The 13,259-nt window shown below is 36.4% G+C and overlaps 1 protein-coding gene across 3 annotated transcripts in view; it reads left to right on the top strand.

The window, feature by feature from the left end:
• The window catches only part of CERT1 (ceramide transporter 1), a 110,050-nt gene that overhangs the window by 67,187 nt on the left and 29,604 nt on the right, over window positions 1-13,259 (top strand). For all 3 annotated transcript variants that reach the window (XR_013966820.1, XM_080803579.1, XM_080803580.1), the window contains exons 7-8: window positions 3,559-3,716; window positions 6,961-7,053. Coding sequence is in view for 2 of the 3 variants with exons in the window: in XM_080803579.1 (XP_080659705.1) it covers window positions 3,559-3,716; window positions 6,961-7,053 (251 nt within the window). In the remaining variant the exon portion in view is untranslated. The remainder of the gene's footprint in view (window positions 1-3,558; window positions 3,717-6,960; window positions 7,054-13,259) is intronic.

Here is a 13,259-nt window from a genome sequence, read left to right on the forward strand (position 1 = left end):
AGGCATACTCTTGATGAAACTCACAAAGAGGAAATTTAGTGTTAATGAAACGTGCATTACTCTAGGAAACATGAGCAATACCCTGTTCTTTCTTTCCACCTAATCTGTGTGCCTGTGCATTAACTGTCCAAACAGAAGATTTGTACCACCAGTCACTTTTCATCCCCTTTTAGCTCAGAGACTTTTTCATGTGAAAATTTTTTAGCCAACTATATCTTAGAGAAAGTGCATTGTCAGTAGGCTAGTAATCCAAACTAACTGATTGTTAACCCTAGTGTGATGGATATCAGTGTGATGGTCTTCAACCATGTTTCTTCTTTATCATAATAGACAGGTGAGAGATTTAAACAAATTGCCGTCCTTATGTTCAGAAGGACTTACCTGCCAGTATTTTTCTGTTCCCACGTGTCTGTGTACCACACACACACATACAGACAGATAGATACACAATCTTTCTGATGTAAGGAAATGAAAAAAAACTCACTACAGAAACTGTGGGGATTCCCCCTTAGGTTGCCTACTATTCAAAAATAGTGTGTGCGTCTCAATGAAATGAAAGGATTTCAAATTGCTCAGCTTCTCTCAGCATTTTATTTTTGACATGTTGATGAGAGTTTATAGGTTCCTTAATTTTCTGAGTTCTCATACCTTTAAAAGAGTTTTAAAGTGTATAAAGTTAAGAGTTCAACTGAAAGAACCATAAATCTTAATGGTAATCTTTGGAGCATAATACTTACAAATCGAGATTTATAGGTCATTTTCTAATTTCTTCCATTTCTGCCTTTCATTGACATGGTTACAGTCACATATTTTTTATTTCCTTGTATTACAGTGTATCATTTTCCCAGAGGAAACTGTGGCATGTCACCTTGTCTCTTTAAGAGAGTCTTCCCTACCCTTTCCCTCTTTTAAAAAAAAAGTGGGGGGGGAAGAAGAGGAGAAAAGAAAGACAAGAAAGAAAATAAAGTTGGTGGCAGGGTGGGGGGTGGGGGGTTGGGGGGTGAGGGGTAGGCATCTGGATGGCTCAGTTAAGCGTCTAACTCCTGATTTTAGCTCAGGTTATCATCTCAAGGTGTGAGATCAAGCCCTTCATCAGGCTCTGCTCTGGGCACAAAGTCTGCTTAAAATTTTCTCTCTCCCTCTCTGCTTCCCCTACCCTTTCTTTTTCTCTCTCCTTCCTTCTCTAAAAAAGAAAAAAGAAAAATAAGATATTCACTTCCTACATAATCCTTTATCATTCTGAAAGTAGTAAGTAAAGCTGAAGAGGTACATTTCTGTATTTCTGGAGTTTTTTCTTTTTTTTTTTTAATTAAAGATTATTTATTTATTTATTTGATAGAGATTACAAGTCTAGAGTTTTTTTCAGTGACATTTCATGTCACTCTCTCATCTTCTATATAAAGTTTATATATAAAGCATATAAATTAGCTTTCAGCAGAAGAGGATACATTATTTTAGTTGTACACATTCTTTTATGCAGAGCACAGATGACCTTTGATTTCTTTGCATTAATAAAAATAGTTCATAATGAAACTGCAATCTTGATAACTGATAGAAAATACAGAAGTTACAATGGTAGAAAGGGTTTTCAGAAAATATAATAAAAATATGGTTTTTAACAGTTTTATTGAGATATAATTAACCTACAGTAAACTGCACATATTAAAAGTACATGATTTGGTCAGTTTTGATATTATCTTGAAGATACCATTATAATCAATATCATTATCCATCTCTCTCACTCTCAGAAGTTTGCTCCATCCCTTTTATCATCCCTCCTCTCTCTGTTCCCAAACAACCACTCCGATCTTTTCTGTCACTATAGGTTAGTTTGTATGTCCTCAAGTTTAATATAAAGCACTCACGCAGTAAATGGGGGGAGGGGGTTGGCCTGGTTTCTTTCTTAGAGATTCATCATGTTATTGTTTGTGTTAGTATTTGATTTCTTTTCATTGCTAAGTAGTATTTCCTTATTTTGATACAACACAATTTGCTTATCCTTTCCTCTTTTGATGGACTTTTGGGTTGTTTATAGTTTTTGGCTTTTACAAATAATGCTATGAGCATTTGTGTGCAGTGTTTTTATGGACATATATTTTATTTGAGGTCATTAGTCAGTAGTGGTGGTTTTTTGAAAAACCACCAAGGGGGGCGCCTGGGTGGCTCAGTTGATTAAGCCCTGCCTTTGGCTCAGGTCATGATCCCAGAGTCCCAGGATGGGGTCCCGCATCAGGCTCCTAGGTCAGCGGGGAGTCTGCTTCTCCCTCTGACCCTCTCCCCTCATGTTCTCTTTCACTCATAAATAAATAAAATCTTAAAAACAAAAAACAACCACCACCTAGGTTTATTTTACCAGCCATATAGAATAGTTCTGGTTCCTCCAAATCCCCACAACACTTGGCATGGTCCGTCTTTTTAAAATTTTCGTCTTGGGGTGCCTGGGTGTCTCAGTTAAGTGACCAACTCTTGGTTTCCACTCACAGGATGGTGTCAGGGTTCTGGGATCGAGCCCTTTGATATTCATAGTGAAATGATTAAATAGCAGTCAAGCTATTTAACATAACATCTCCTTGCATTGTTACCATTTTGTAATGAGAGCACCTGAAATCTGTCTCAGTAAATTTCTAGTATTCTGCACAGTTTCCCCACCCCCACCCCACCTGGTTCTGGGTTTGTTTGTTTTTTAAATTAGCATTTAATGTATCATTTGCTTCAGGGGTAGAGGTTCAGCACAGTATTATTGAGTGTAGTCATCATGCCCTACATTAGACCTGAAGATTTACTCATTCTATATAACTTTCATTCTTTTAATACTCTTAGGAGCAGAAATTTTAAATTCTGATGAAGTTCACTTTATCAATTTGTTCTTTTGTGAATTGTACCTTTGCTGTCATATCTACATATGAATTTTTAAAGTTGAGAGTATCATTATTTCACTTAGAAGTGTTCAATTGGAATGATTTTTTATTAGTTAAGAGTATAAAATACTATGCTCTCTTGCTTGCAGCTTTTGAGTTCTAAGACTTCTCATTAATTCAAAGGTGAACTCTGAGTTAAAATTATAAAACATAAACATAAGAGCCATTTTAAGTGTGCACTGGTCTCAGACCAATGTGTGACCAAAACGTGGGTGTTTATTTAAAAGTTTTACATTACCTTTTTCAATTCTACAGTTTATTTTTAGGTATTTTTTTAAATTTTAGGTCTTTCAAAATGTAAAGTAGTTCTTGCTGTAATTTGGTCCCACTTTAAGCTGTCAAGGTGTTATTGTTAAAGTATTATTCCTCCTACCACTTTGTTCACTGGGTGCAATATAGCAAATAGATTTCAGGAAACAGAATCCAGAAAAAAAGATATGAAAGTACATATGCTGCCACAAGCTTCTTTGCTTATGGAGTGTGGAATGGAAATTTTTGTATGTTGGCCACCAAGAGGGAAATTATAATCCAAAAGTCTGCTCTTACTTGTTGGGTTTTAAACATCTTCTGGTGTTAAGTTTTGATGAAGAGTTAATTGTCATTAGAAAGACTTTCAGTAAATAACTTTTTTTTTTCCCAGTATTTCCACATGTAACACCACGAGGAATTAATGGCATAGACTTTAAAGGGGAGGCGATAACTTTTAAAGCAACTACTGCGGGAATCCTTGCTACACTTTCTCATTGTATTGAACTAATGGTAAAACGTGAGGACAGCTGGCAAAAAAGACTAGATAAGGTAAATCTTGTTTTTCTTCCTCTTAAAAAATAGTCTGATTTTATTTCAATCAACAGATTGAACATTTAAACTAACTTCTTGGGGAAAAATCTATTGGGATTGATAGAAGTAGCAGGAGGTACTAATCCTCTGAAACTTTGTAGGCATCTTAAACTTATTTTCCTAGTGAGATTTACCAGTTATGTATTCAGTTACTATACAATACAAATTTGTGATAGTATTTTAATGCAGAAATTTATGTATTAGTAATAGTAATGCCTTGGAATAGAAATGATGAGCCACTTAACATTACCTAGCTTTATTGTGAAATATATGAAGCTACATTTAAGTTGTATGAACTGAAACACCAATTTATAAAGTTAAATATTAACGTACTGCATTTGTAGCCATATATACTTTCCAGGGTCATTGTACTGTTATTTAACATATGTTTGTTCATGGAACATTTGCCTCACGTTCACCTGCTTCTACCTTTGTTTAAATTTCAGCACTGATAATAACATTACAATACGAATCTTTAGTTCCTTGTGTCAGCTATGACTCAGTAAATTTGTTTAGTAGGATAACTTCTGTTTAGAATTCAACATCAGGAAAATAATAAAATGTTAAAACGAAAACTTACCTTAGAAGATTTCTGGTCTAATGCCATTATTATATAGAAGGAAGGAAAAGGCCCAGGGACTGGTCCAGAGATGCTAAGCAGCAGTTGGAAGGATTTTATTCTGTTTTTTTATTTCAGCTCTGAATGCTAGGCCAGACATTAGTCAGAATCTTGTCAGTTATGAATGAGTCAGATTGCTTGTAGTATTTGAAGGTCTTATCAGTTTAAGCAGGAAACTAGGTAAAGCAATATTACCACTGATATAATGGCAGGATGCTACAGGATTTGATTAGTACTGTGTATATAAGGAAGTCCCTCTGTGCAGAAGAAAAGAATTCTCAAGTGAAGGTGACAGTAAACTATATTGATGGGTAATACATATTTAAAAACAAGCAGTGAAAATGTGTATTTAAGGTACAGACATTCCATTATTCTGGAGTCAAACTATTATATCTTCAGAGATTTCAGCTCTCTACCAATGTGGATCAAATTGAATTTTTAGAAGATTTCATGTGCACACAAAAAATTATGTGTTACGAGAACAGGACACCCTTAACTCCCTTAGACCAGTAGTTCAAGAGAAGCATTTAACATGTCCAGACTAGCTTATTTTGAACTTTCTGGTACTTTTTTCTTAAGGTTTCAGTCTCTCATCTTTTTATCCTTTACTAAGGAATCATAATCTTCAATCATAAATTCTAATCACACAACCTAAAAAATATTCATTAAAAATGAAATATGGCTTTTCCATCCTTTCAGCAATCAATTTTCTTATTTGCAGTGCTGGAAAGGGAGGTGGACTTTTGCTTATCTTCACTGTATTCAGTCTTATCTATTCTTTTTCTTCATTGAGGAACACAAAAGGATCTGGGAAAAAATTATTTTGTTGCTTTTCTATGCAGCATGCAAGCAAAGAACAGCCACAAATGATGGCAATATTAATTAAAATTGAGAAATTACTGCATTTTACGGTTTTTTACAGGTCTAATGTCAAATCTTATTCACTCCAATTTTTTCTCTAAGTTGAAATAGGATTCTAGTTATATTTTATATGAAATGTGAGTGTGGGTATGTTTGATATACAGTGTGAGTTTGTATATGTGTGTATATACTTATATATACATATATATGTATATGTGTGATATACATACATATATCTAATGTGTGTATATATACGGAATAGAGTATAAGGAATAGAAGGTTCTTGAATAGAGAGTGTTGTTTATCAACAAATGTCTTTTAAGTAATTTATATAATTGGGAAGGAAAGTACAATGATAATTTAATACAGTTTAATTGAAATTTCTGTTTCATTCAAAAAGTATTTATATGCTTATAATGTGCTAAGCTCTAAGCTAGAAATGGGGAAATGGCAATAAACAGGAAATTGTCCTTTAAGGAGCTGAATCAAATGAGAACAATTAAGTGGGTAATAGGTGATATAATAACAGCTATTTGATAACAAAATTGTTTATATTAACTCCTAATGTCAGTTCCATTATTCTTTCAGCTGAATAATAGAAAATTAATATCTAGTGATGATGATTTTTCTTGGTTACCTATAATAATGATCCCTTCTATTATAGAAGTATACTTAATTCATGTCCCAGAAGACCAAAAATTATGAGATTGCACAATTTTAGTTATTAACAATGTTAACAAGAGAAAATCTATTCATTAAAGATATTTGCTTACTTGAATAGGCTTGCGTGTGTTTAATTTCACATGCTTATTCATTTTCCCTTAAATCCTTTGAATATTATTGCTGTGCTATACTTTTTTGTTGTGTTCAGTTTTGAAAGTTAAGATATAGCATAAATATGATCAGGTGCCCCAACTATAAGTGTACCACTTGATTTTTGTGCATATGTATACACCCCTATACCCACCACTTAGATAAAGAATTTTTATAGCACCTCAAGGTTCTTGCATGCCTCCCTGGTCCATACCTTACACCATCTCAAGATGTGACCATATACACTCTTGTGTTTGGCTTTTTTCCCCCTCAGCATTAAACTTAACTTACTGCATTTGTAGCCATATATACTTTACTTTCCAGGGTCATTGTGCTGTTATTTAACATAACTGTGAGATTCATTTGTGTCCTTACATTTACTGGTAGTTTATTCTTTTTTATTGTATTTCATTGTATGCCTTCAATTTGTTTATCATTTTTTCCTTTTGATAGACACTTAAGTTTTTATATTTTGGCTATTGTGAATAAAGCTGCTGTGAGCATTCCTGTACCTAGCGTTTGGTAGATATAGATACATACCTAGCAGTAGAATTGTTGGTTCATAGGGTATATGCTAGCTGCAGTGGATATTGTTAAACAGCTTTCCAAAGTGGTTATATCAGTTTATACTTCCACCAGCAATAGATGAGAATTCATTTGCTCTTCACTCTTGGCAACACTTCATATTGTCAGGTGGCTCTTGCTGATTTAAATGGTAGCTTGTGTGTAATGTATAGCTCAGAGAAAAAGTGTTTTCTTGGGCCGAATCAAGCTCATTTTTCACAGGAATAAAGTGGGGGTTTTGTCATTGTTGTTTGGCCAAATTATAAAATTTCAGTGAAATGCAGAGAAAATCTCCTCCCTAAATGATAATTTTTTACTTGCTTCTTTAAAAAAAAAACAAAACAGGAAACTGAGAAAAGAAGAAGAATAGAGGAAGCATACAAAAATGCCATGACAGAACTGAAGAAAAAATCCCACTTTGGAGGGCCAGATTATGAGGTATGAAGTTATATTTTGATTTTAGAAGGAGGAAAATACAGGCCATATCCATCACAAAAGTGATTAGTTTTTAAATAATACTTTTACAACCTTTAAGTATTCTAGATATGTAGTATGTTCTTCAGTATTTAATTAAATGTATATTTCATAATATGTGTTAGGCTTACTAACTGGAATTAGTGTAGGCTTTTCAAAGACTCATTTATTAGTCCTGTCTGCATTATAGGACAAGTTTTTATCTTACCTGTGGAAGACGATAATTTTTAATGTTATCTTCTAATTTTTTTTTTAATAAAAGCAAAGCAACTTATAGAGGAAAACCCTGAGCACTACACAGACAAAAGGGTTTTAGTGTGCGCTTCATAATATACTGTGAGGTCCTATCCACAGCAGAGCTGGAACTGTCCTCTTTACCTTGTCTTTCTCACTTGAAAAGATCTGAAACTAACTTCTTTCCTCTTTTGTTTCTTTGTTAAGTGATTAATAAATTTTCCCTCTCCATGCACATACACACAGATATTATTTTATAAGCTGTTTTTCCACAATATTTCTTTAGAGGGAAAAGGGTATAAGAAATATATTTGTTAAGGGGCGCCTGGGTGTCTCAGTGGGTTGAAGCCTCTGCCTTCGGCTCAGGTCGTGATCTCAGGGTCCTGGGATCGAGCCCCGCATCGGGCTCTCTGCTCAGTGGGGAGCCTGCTTCCCCCCACCCCTGCCTGCCTCTTGCCTACTTGTGATCTCTGTCTGTCAAATAAACAAAATCTTAAAAAAAAAAAGAAAGAAAGAAATATATTTGTTAATAGTCTCTGACATTATTGATATTCCTGAAATGTACATTTTAAAAATGGAGTGATAAAGGGTATCATGGAGATAGAAGTAGAATGTTAAAACAGTTATGGTTAGTGGTGCCTCAGTGGCTCAGTTGTTTGGGCATCTGCCTTTGGCTTGAGTCATGATCCCAGGGTCCTGGGGTCCAGCCCCTCTTCTAGGTCCCTGCTCAGCGGGGAGTCTCCTTCTCCCTCTACCCCTCCTTCCACTCATGCGCACGCTCTCTCTCTCTCTCAAAATAAAATCTTAAAAAAACATAATTCTGGTTAGTTTATATTTAAAAAAAAAATAGGAAAGAGAGGTGGCTCAGTTAGTTAAGTGGAACTCTTGGTTTCAGATCAAGTCACGATCTCTTGGATCCCAAGATCAAAGCCCCAGGTTGGGGGTCAGTGCTCAGCAGGAATTCTGCTTGTAGATTCTCTCCCTCTATCACTCCCCTACTCTTTTGCGCTCACTCTCTCTCAAATAAATGTCTAAATCTTAAAAAAAAAAAAAAAAAAGTTTTCAGTGTTTTTATTTTTAAAGATTTTATTTATTTGACAGAGAGACACAGCGAGAGGGGGAACACAAGCAGTAGGAGTGGGAGAGGGAAAAGCAGGCTTCCCACTGAGCAGGGAGTCTGATGTGGGACTGGATCCCAGGACCTGGGATCATGACCTGAGCCAAAGGCAGACGCTTAACTGACTGAGCCACCCAGGTGCCCCTGTTTTTATTTTAGAAAGGGAAAAAACAAAAACAAAAACAAAAAACAGAGTTGCTATTGACTGAGTATGTTTTATGTTGGAATTGATTTCCAGGTGTGGATATTCATAAATGATGAGGTTTGAGCTGTAATACTACAAAATTATTAAGCTGTCAATTATTCCTTTTAGAATGTGTAAAAATCATGTAATTAGATACCCTTGGGGTTTTTAAAAACAAGGTTCCTGGATATAAGCTATTACAATTTTAATTCTGAAGCTAAATACATTGTTTTTGTTATTTTTGGTTTATTTGGGGGGTGAACTGTCAGCTTTTTTAAATTACCTAATTTTTTTCATAATATAATATAAGTAAAACCAGATGTTCATGTAGGAAGATTACAGAAAATACAAAAAGCCTGTGTGTTTAACAACTGTACCAGTTTATCTCCTGCCAGCCATATATAAGTGTAATTGTATGCTTGTTTGTCTTCACTTGTGTTCACAAGGGTTTTGGGGGGAAGGAGGGTGGAGAAAAGCAGGACATGGGGAAAAACAGGACAGAAAAAGGAGTTGATGTGATTTTGGAATATAGGCGAAGTTCAGTGGGTGAGGTCTGGAGCCTACGGAGATGTCTTTGGTACAAAATGGTGGTTTATTAAAGCACAGCGGCAGGACCCTTGGGCAGAAAGAGCTGCTGTCCCAGGGTTGTGAGGGGTGGCTGATTATATACTATGGTGCTGGGGGAGGTTAGGAAAAATGGTGGTTTCAAAAGGATTTTCATGTCAAAGAAGATTCAAGGGATACTGGAGGCCTTGCCATTGTCAAGTTAAGGTTGTTTTCCTTTTAGCAAGGCATTAACATTAAGATAGTTGGGAGATTCCCGAAAGAATGTCACACATACCCCATCCAGGAGTGGGATGTCCGGGGAGGTTTCAGGGTGTTAGTTTGCATTTTGCCTTCTGTTCCCTCATCATTTCTCCCTAAGTTTTGACCCTTAAATCTTTAAGGTTGTTGAAGGTGGAAGGTCTCATCTTCTGTAAGGTCTTCCTGCTGACTAGGGTATAGAGATGTGTCTACATATGAGTCAATATTGGTCAGTTGGAGAACGTATAGGCCAGTTGCATGGGGAGGTAGCTGAATCCAATGAGCTCAACATAGACTACTCTCCTTGAGTAGAAAGGGTTTGTTAGCTGGAAGTTATGGCAGTAAAGGAGTCTTGACACTAGGAAGGAAGATACCCTGACAAAAGTGTCAAAATAAGGTTAATGTTGGTCTGAATAAAAGACCTTTAATAGTTGACCTTAGGTAATTTTCCTCCAGTTTAGTTGTTTTAAGCAATCACTAAAGGAAAGAGATCATTTAAAGTGCCTATCTGAGTATTCATGTCAGTTACAAACCCAGAAATATTTTTGTGGTAATCTAGAATGTATACACAGCTCTGTTTTTTATGATAGCACAAGTTTTGTAGAACTGCTTTATGCATTTGTATTACTTTAGTATTTAATAGAGAAATGCTGTTTTGAGTATCATTTAAGTCTTTGCTATTTTGAGTGTCATTTAATTCTTTGACCATGTGCTTAAGAGTTGCCATGTGCCACATAACCTCCAGTCTCAAAGAGGGAACAAAGATGGATGCTAGATGGTCATACCAATGTTATACAAAACATGTCCACCACTGTTTTATATATATATATATATTTTTTTTTAAGATTTTATTTATTTATTTGACAAACAGAGATCACAAGTAGGCAGAGAGGCAGGCAGAGAGAGAAGGGGAAGCAGGCTCCCCTCTGAGCAGAGAGCCCGATGCAGGGCTGGATCCCAGGACCCCGAGATCATGACCTGAGCCGAAGGCAGAGGCTTCAACCCACTGAGCCACCCAGGTGCCACCATTGTTTTAAATTTGGAAGGTTAGTTGGGCTGGTAATTGTTTTAATAATGTTTGTGCCCCCAGGCAAAACCCAGAGTACAATGGCCTATCCAGCCTAGGGGAGCCTACGGACAAGTTAGAGTCGCATAGCCATTGGGTCCCAGCCAGGAGCCAGTCATATACTTGGCCTCTTTAAAGTGCAGACGGGATTTCAAGGGCTACTCGGTTTTGGAGGGCCATCCTTTGAATTTGTGTAGTAATTTCAGTCCCATATTTGATTGGAGAGTTACAGCTTGACGGTAATCCCCTTTTCTTTAAGTTGCTCCTTATGGCATTTAGGACTAGGAAGTCACTATATCTGGAGTCACTATAAATACTAATTTTTAAGACTTCTGCCAAATGCAAAGCACGTTGGGAAGATGTATTTGCTGACAGGGCTTTTGCATCAGCAGTCCGAGTTAAAACTGACAATAGCAAACCCAGCTTTTCTTACCCCTCTTTTCCATGAAGCTGCTGCCATTGGTAAACCAACAGTCATCTGCATTTTTAATAGGGGCATCTTAAGTCTGGTAGACTAGACTAAACAAGATCAATTACCTCTGAACAGTTACGTTCTATACTATAGAAATACAATGGTCAGGTCCAGGCATAAGAAAAGTAGCTGGGTTTAAAGTTTGACAGGTTTTAAAGATATTTCAGGCATATCTGTAAGCCTTGCCTGGTGTTTAATAAGTCAGCTTCCTATACATCTGTTGGTGGGTTTTGGTCTCTAAGACACTCTGGACCTGATGTGAGGTCATTACAGTTAGAGATTGTCCTGAAGTGAGCTTTGAGGTTCCTAACAAAAGGACTATTGTATGCTTGGCTAAAGCCTTTGTTTGCAATTGTACCTCAATAGGGGTAGCTTCTAGGATAAATATGACTAAGGGATAATACCGTTAATACCTCTGTTTGAGGTAAAGCATTAATATCCTAATTACAGGGAATCACTGGCAAATGAGAGAAGACTTGTCAAGAGATAAGGGCATCCAAACACATCTTCCAATCCAGTCATAAAGAAAGTGGGGCCATCCATAGTTAACCTGTGGAGTGGGGTGTTCTCTGGTTTTTAGGGAAGGATTTTGTCATCCCAGCCACACAGGACTGGTCAAGGTGCCGGTTGAGTTATATAATTGTTGGGGAATTAACCCTAAATAATTATATGCCCATGGGGTCCTGTTATTATCCCCACAGAATAACAAGCAATAAGATTATCTATACATGAGCTATTGTGTAGAAACAGAGAAGCTATTTCTGTTTACCTCAGTTATCTAGTTTAAGCAAACAACATCTAAGGACAATCAAAACTAATGGTACATTATTGAAATATACTTTTTTCTCTCTAAAAATAACCCTCATTTCCAGAGGTAGCCAAATCAAGACTAATTCGTTTGTAAAACAAGTCCAGTTTTGACAAACTTGGCCTAATTATTTACATAAGTTCAGCAAGAACAGTGAGTGATCATATAGATCTTTTAGAAGCTGCTTTGCTGGAATTTTTTTATTATTATTATTTTAAAGATTTTATTTATTTATTTGACAGACAGAGATCACAAGTAGGCAAAGAGGCAGACAGAGAGAGAGGGGTAAGCAGGCTCCCTGCTGAGCAGAGAGCCTGATGCGAGGCTTGATCCCAGGACTCTGGGACCATGACCTGAGCCAAAGGCAGGGGCCTAACCCACTGAGCCACCCAGGCGCCCCTTTGCTGGAACTTTTATAAGGAATCTCTAGGTTGAACTTTTAGTAGCCTCCCAGGCCAGAAGCCAAGCCAGGTACTTGCCATCAGACATTGCTTGCAATACCTATAGATCTGAGCGAATTCCTCTTCACGAGGTCCCCAAAGTATCCTGAGGTTCCTGCACCTGCCGGGAAGTGACATTTGTTACTCACCTGGTGAGGCTGCTGGAAACTCTCTAAGCAAGGTACTAGGCCAACGTTTCCAAGGGGCTTTATAGCTCTAGGTTTATTCAGCCTTAAGTTCTTAAAGCTGTTTGGTCACATCTGAGTCTATGCATGTCTCTCTCAAATATGCATTCCAGTCAAAGCCTTGGTAAAATAACCAACATTTCCAATGGTGTCCTGTTACAAGGAGAAGATTCAAATTGCACTTATGCAAATGATTATGATTGCCATGGAAGAATGGATACTTAGACCTTTTGAATGAGAGGGTTCAGGTAGAGAGAAAAATACTTTAATTTGCTTTATCATTATTTGTATATATCACTGATGTCTTAAGAGAAAGTTTCCTTAGTCTGGAAGAGCAAACATTAGAGAACCAGCAGTGTTTCAAATGAGAGTCACAACACTATAATGTTTTAGTTCATTCATCCCATGTTATTAATTCTTGTTTAATTTGAATGTAGCTTTAGTTCTACTTGAAGATGAAACATTTTGCAAGAGAATAAGAATAACTGTAAATGACAACACTAAAAAATGGACATGGTTAAACATCTGATGAGAGGTTACAATATAGCTGGCAATGAAATCCGGTTATTTCTCTGACAACGTAACACTTAAATAATTAAAATAGAGTAATGATGACCTTTTACCAGAAGGTAACTTACCAAACAAGCAGTGAAACTTTGTTCATGATTTAAATCTTGCAGAAGTTTGTTAAAACCTTAGAAGTTTTAAGGCACATACCTAAGTAGGATTAAGGATGTTAAAACCTGATAAATAAACTGGTTTTCTGAACAGACAAAAGAGAAAAAAAACTTTGTTGACATTTTCTTATCAAGAGCAGATAATTCAAGAAAACTTGTCTTTTTGAACAGAGAGAAAGCAGA

This window comes from Martes martes, assembly GCF_963455335.1.
Source record: "Martes martes genome assembly, chromosome: 5".
NCBI classification, from domain to species: domain Eukaryota; kingdom Metazoa; phylum Chordata; class Mammalia; order Carnivora; family Mustelidae; genus Martes; species Martes martes.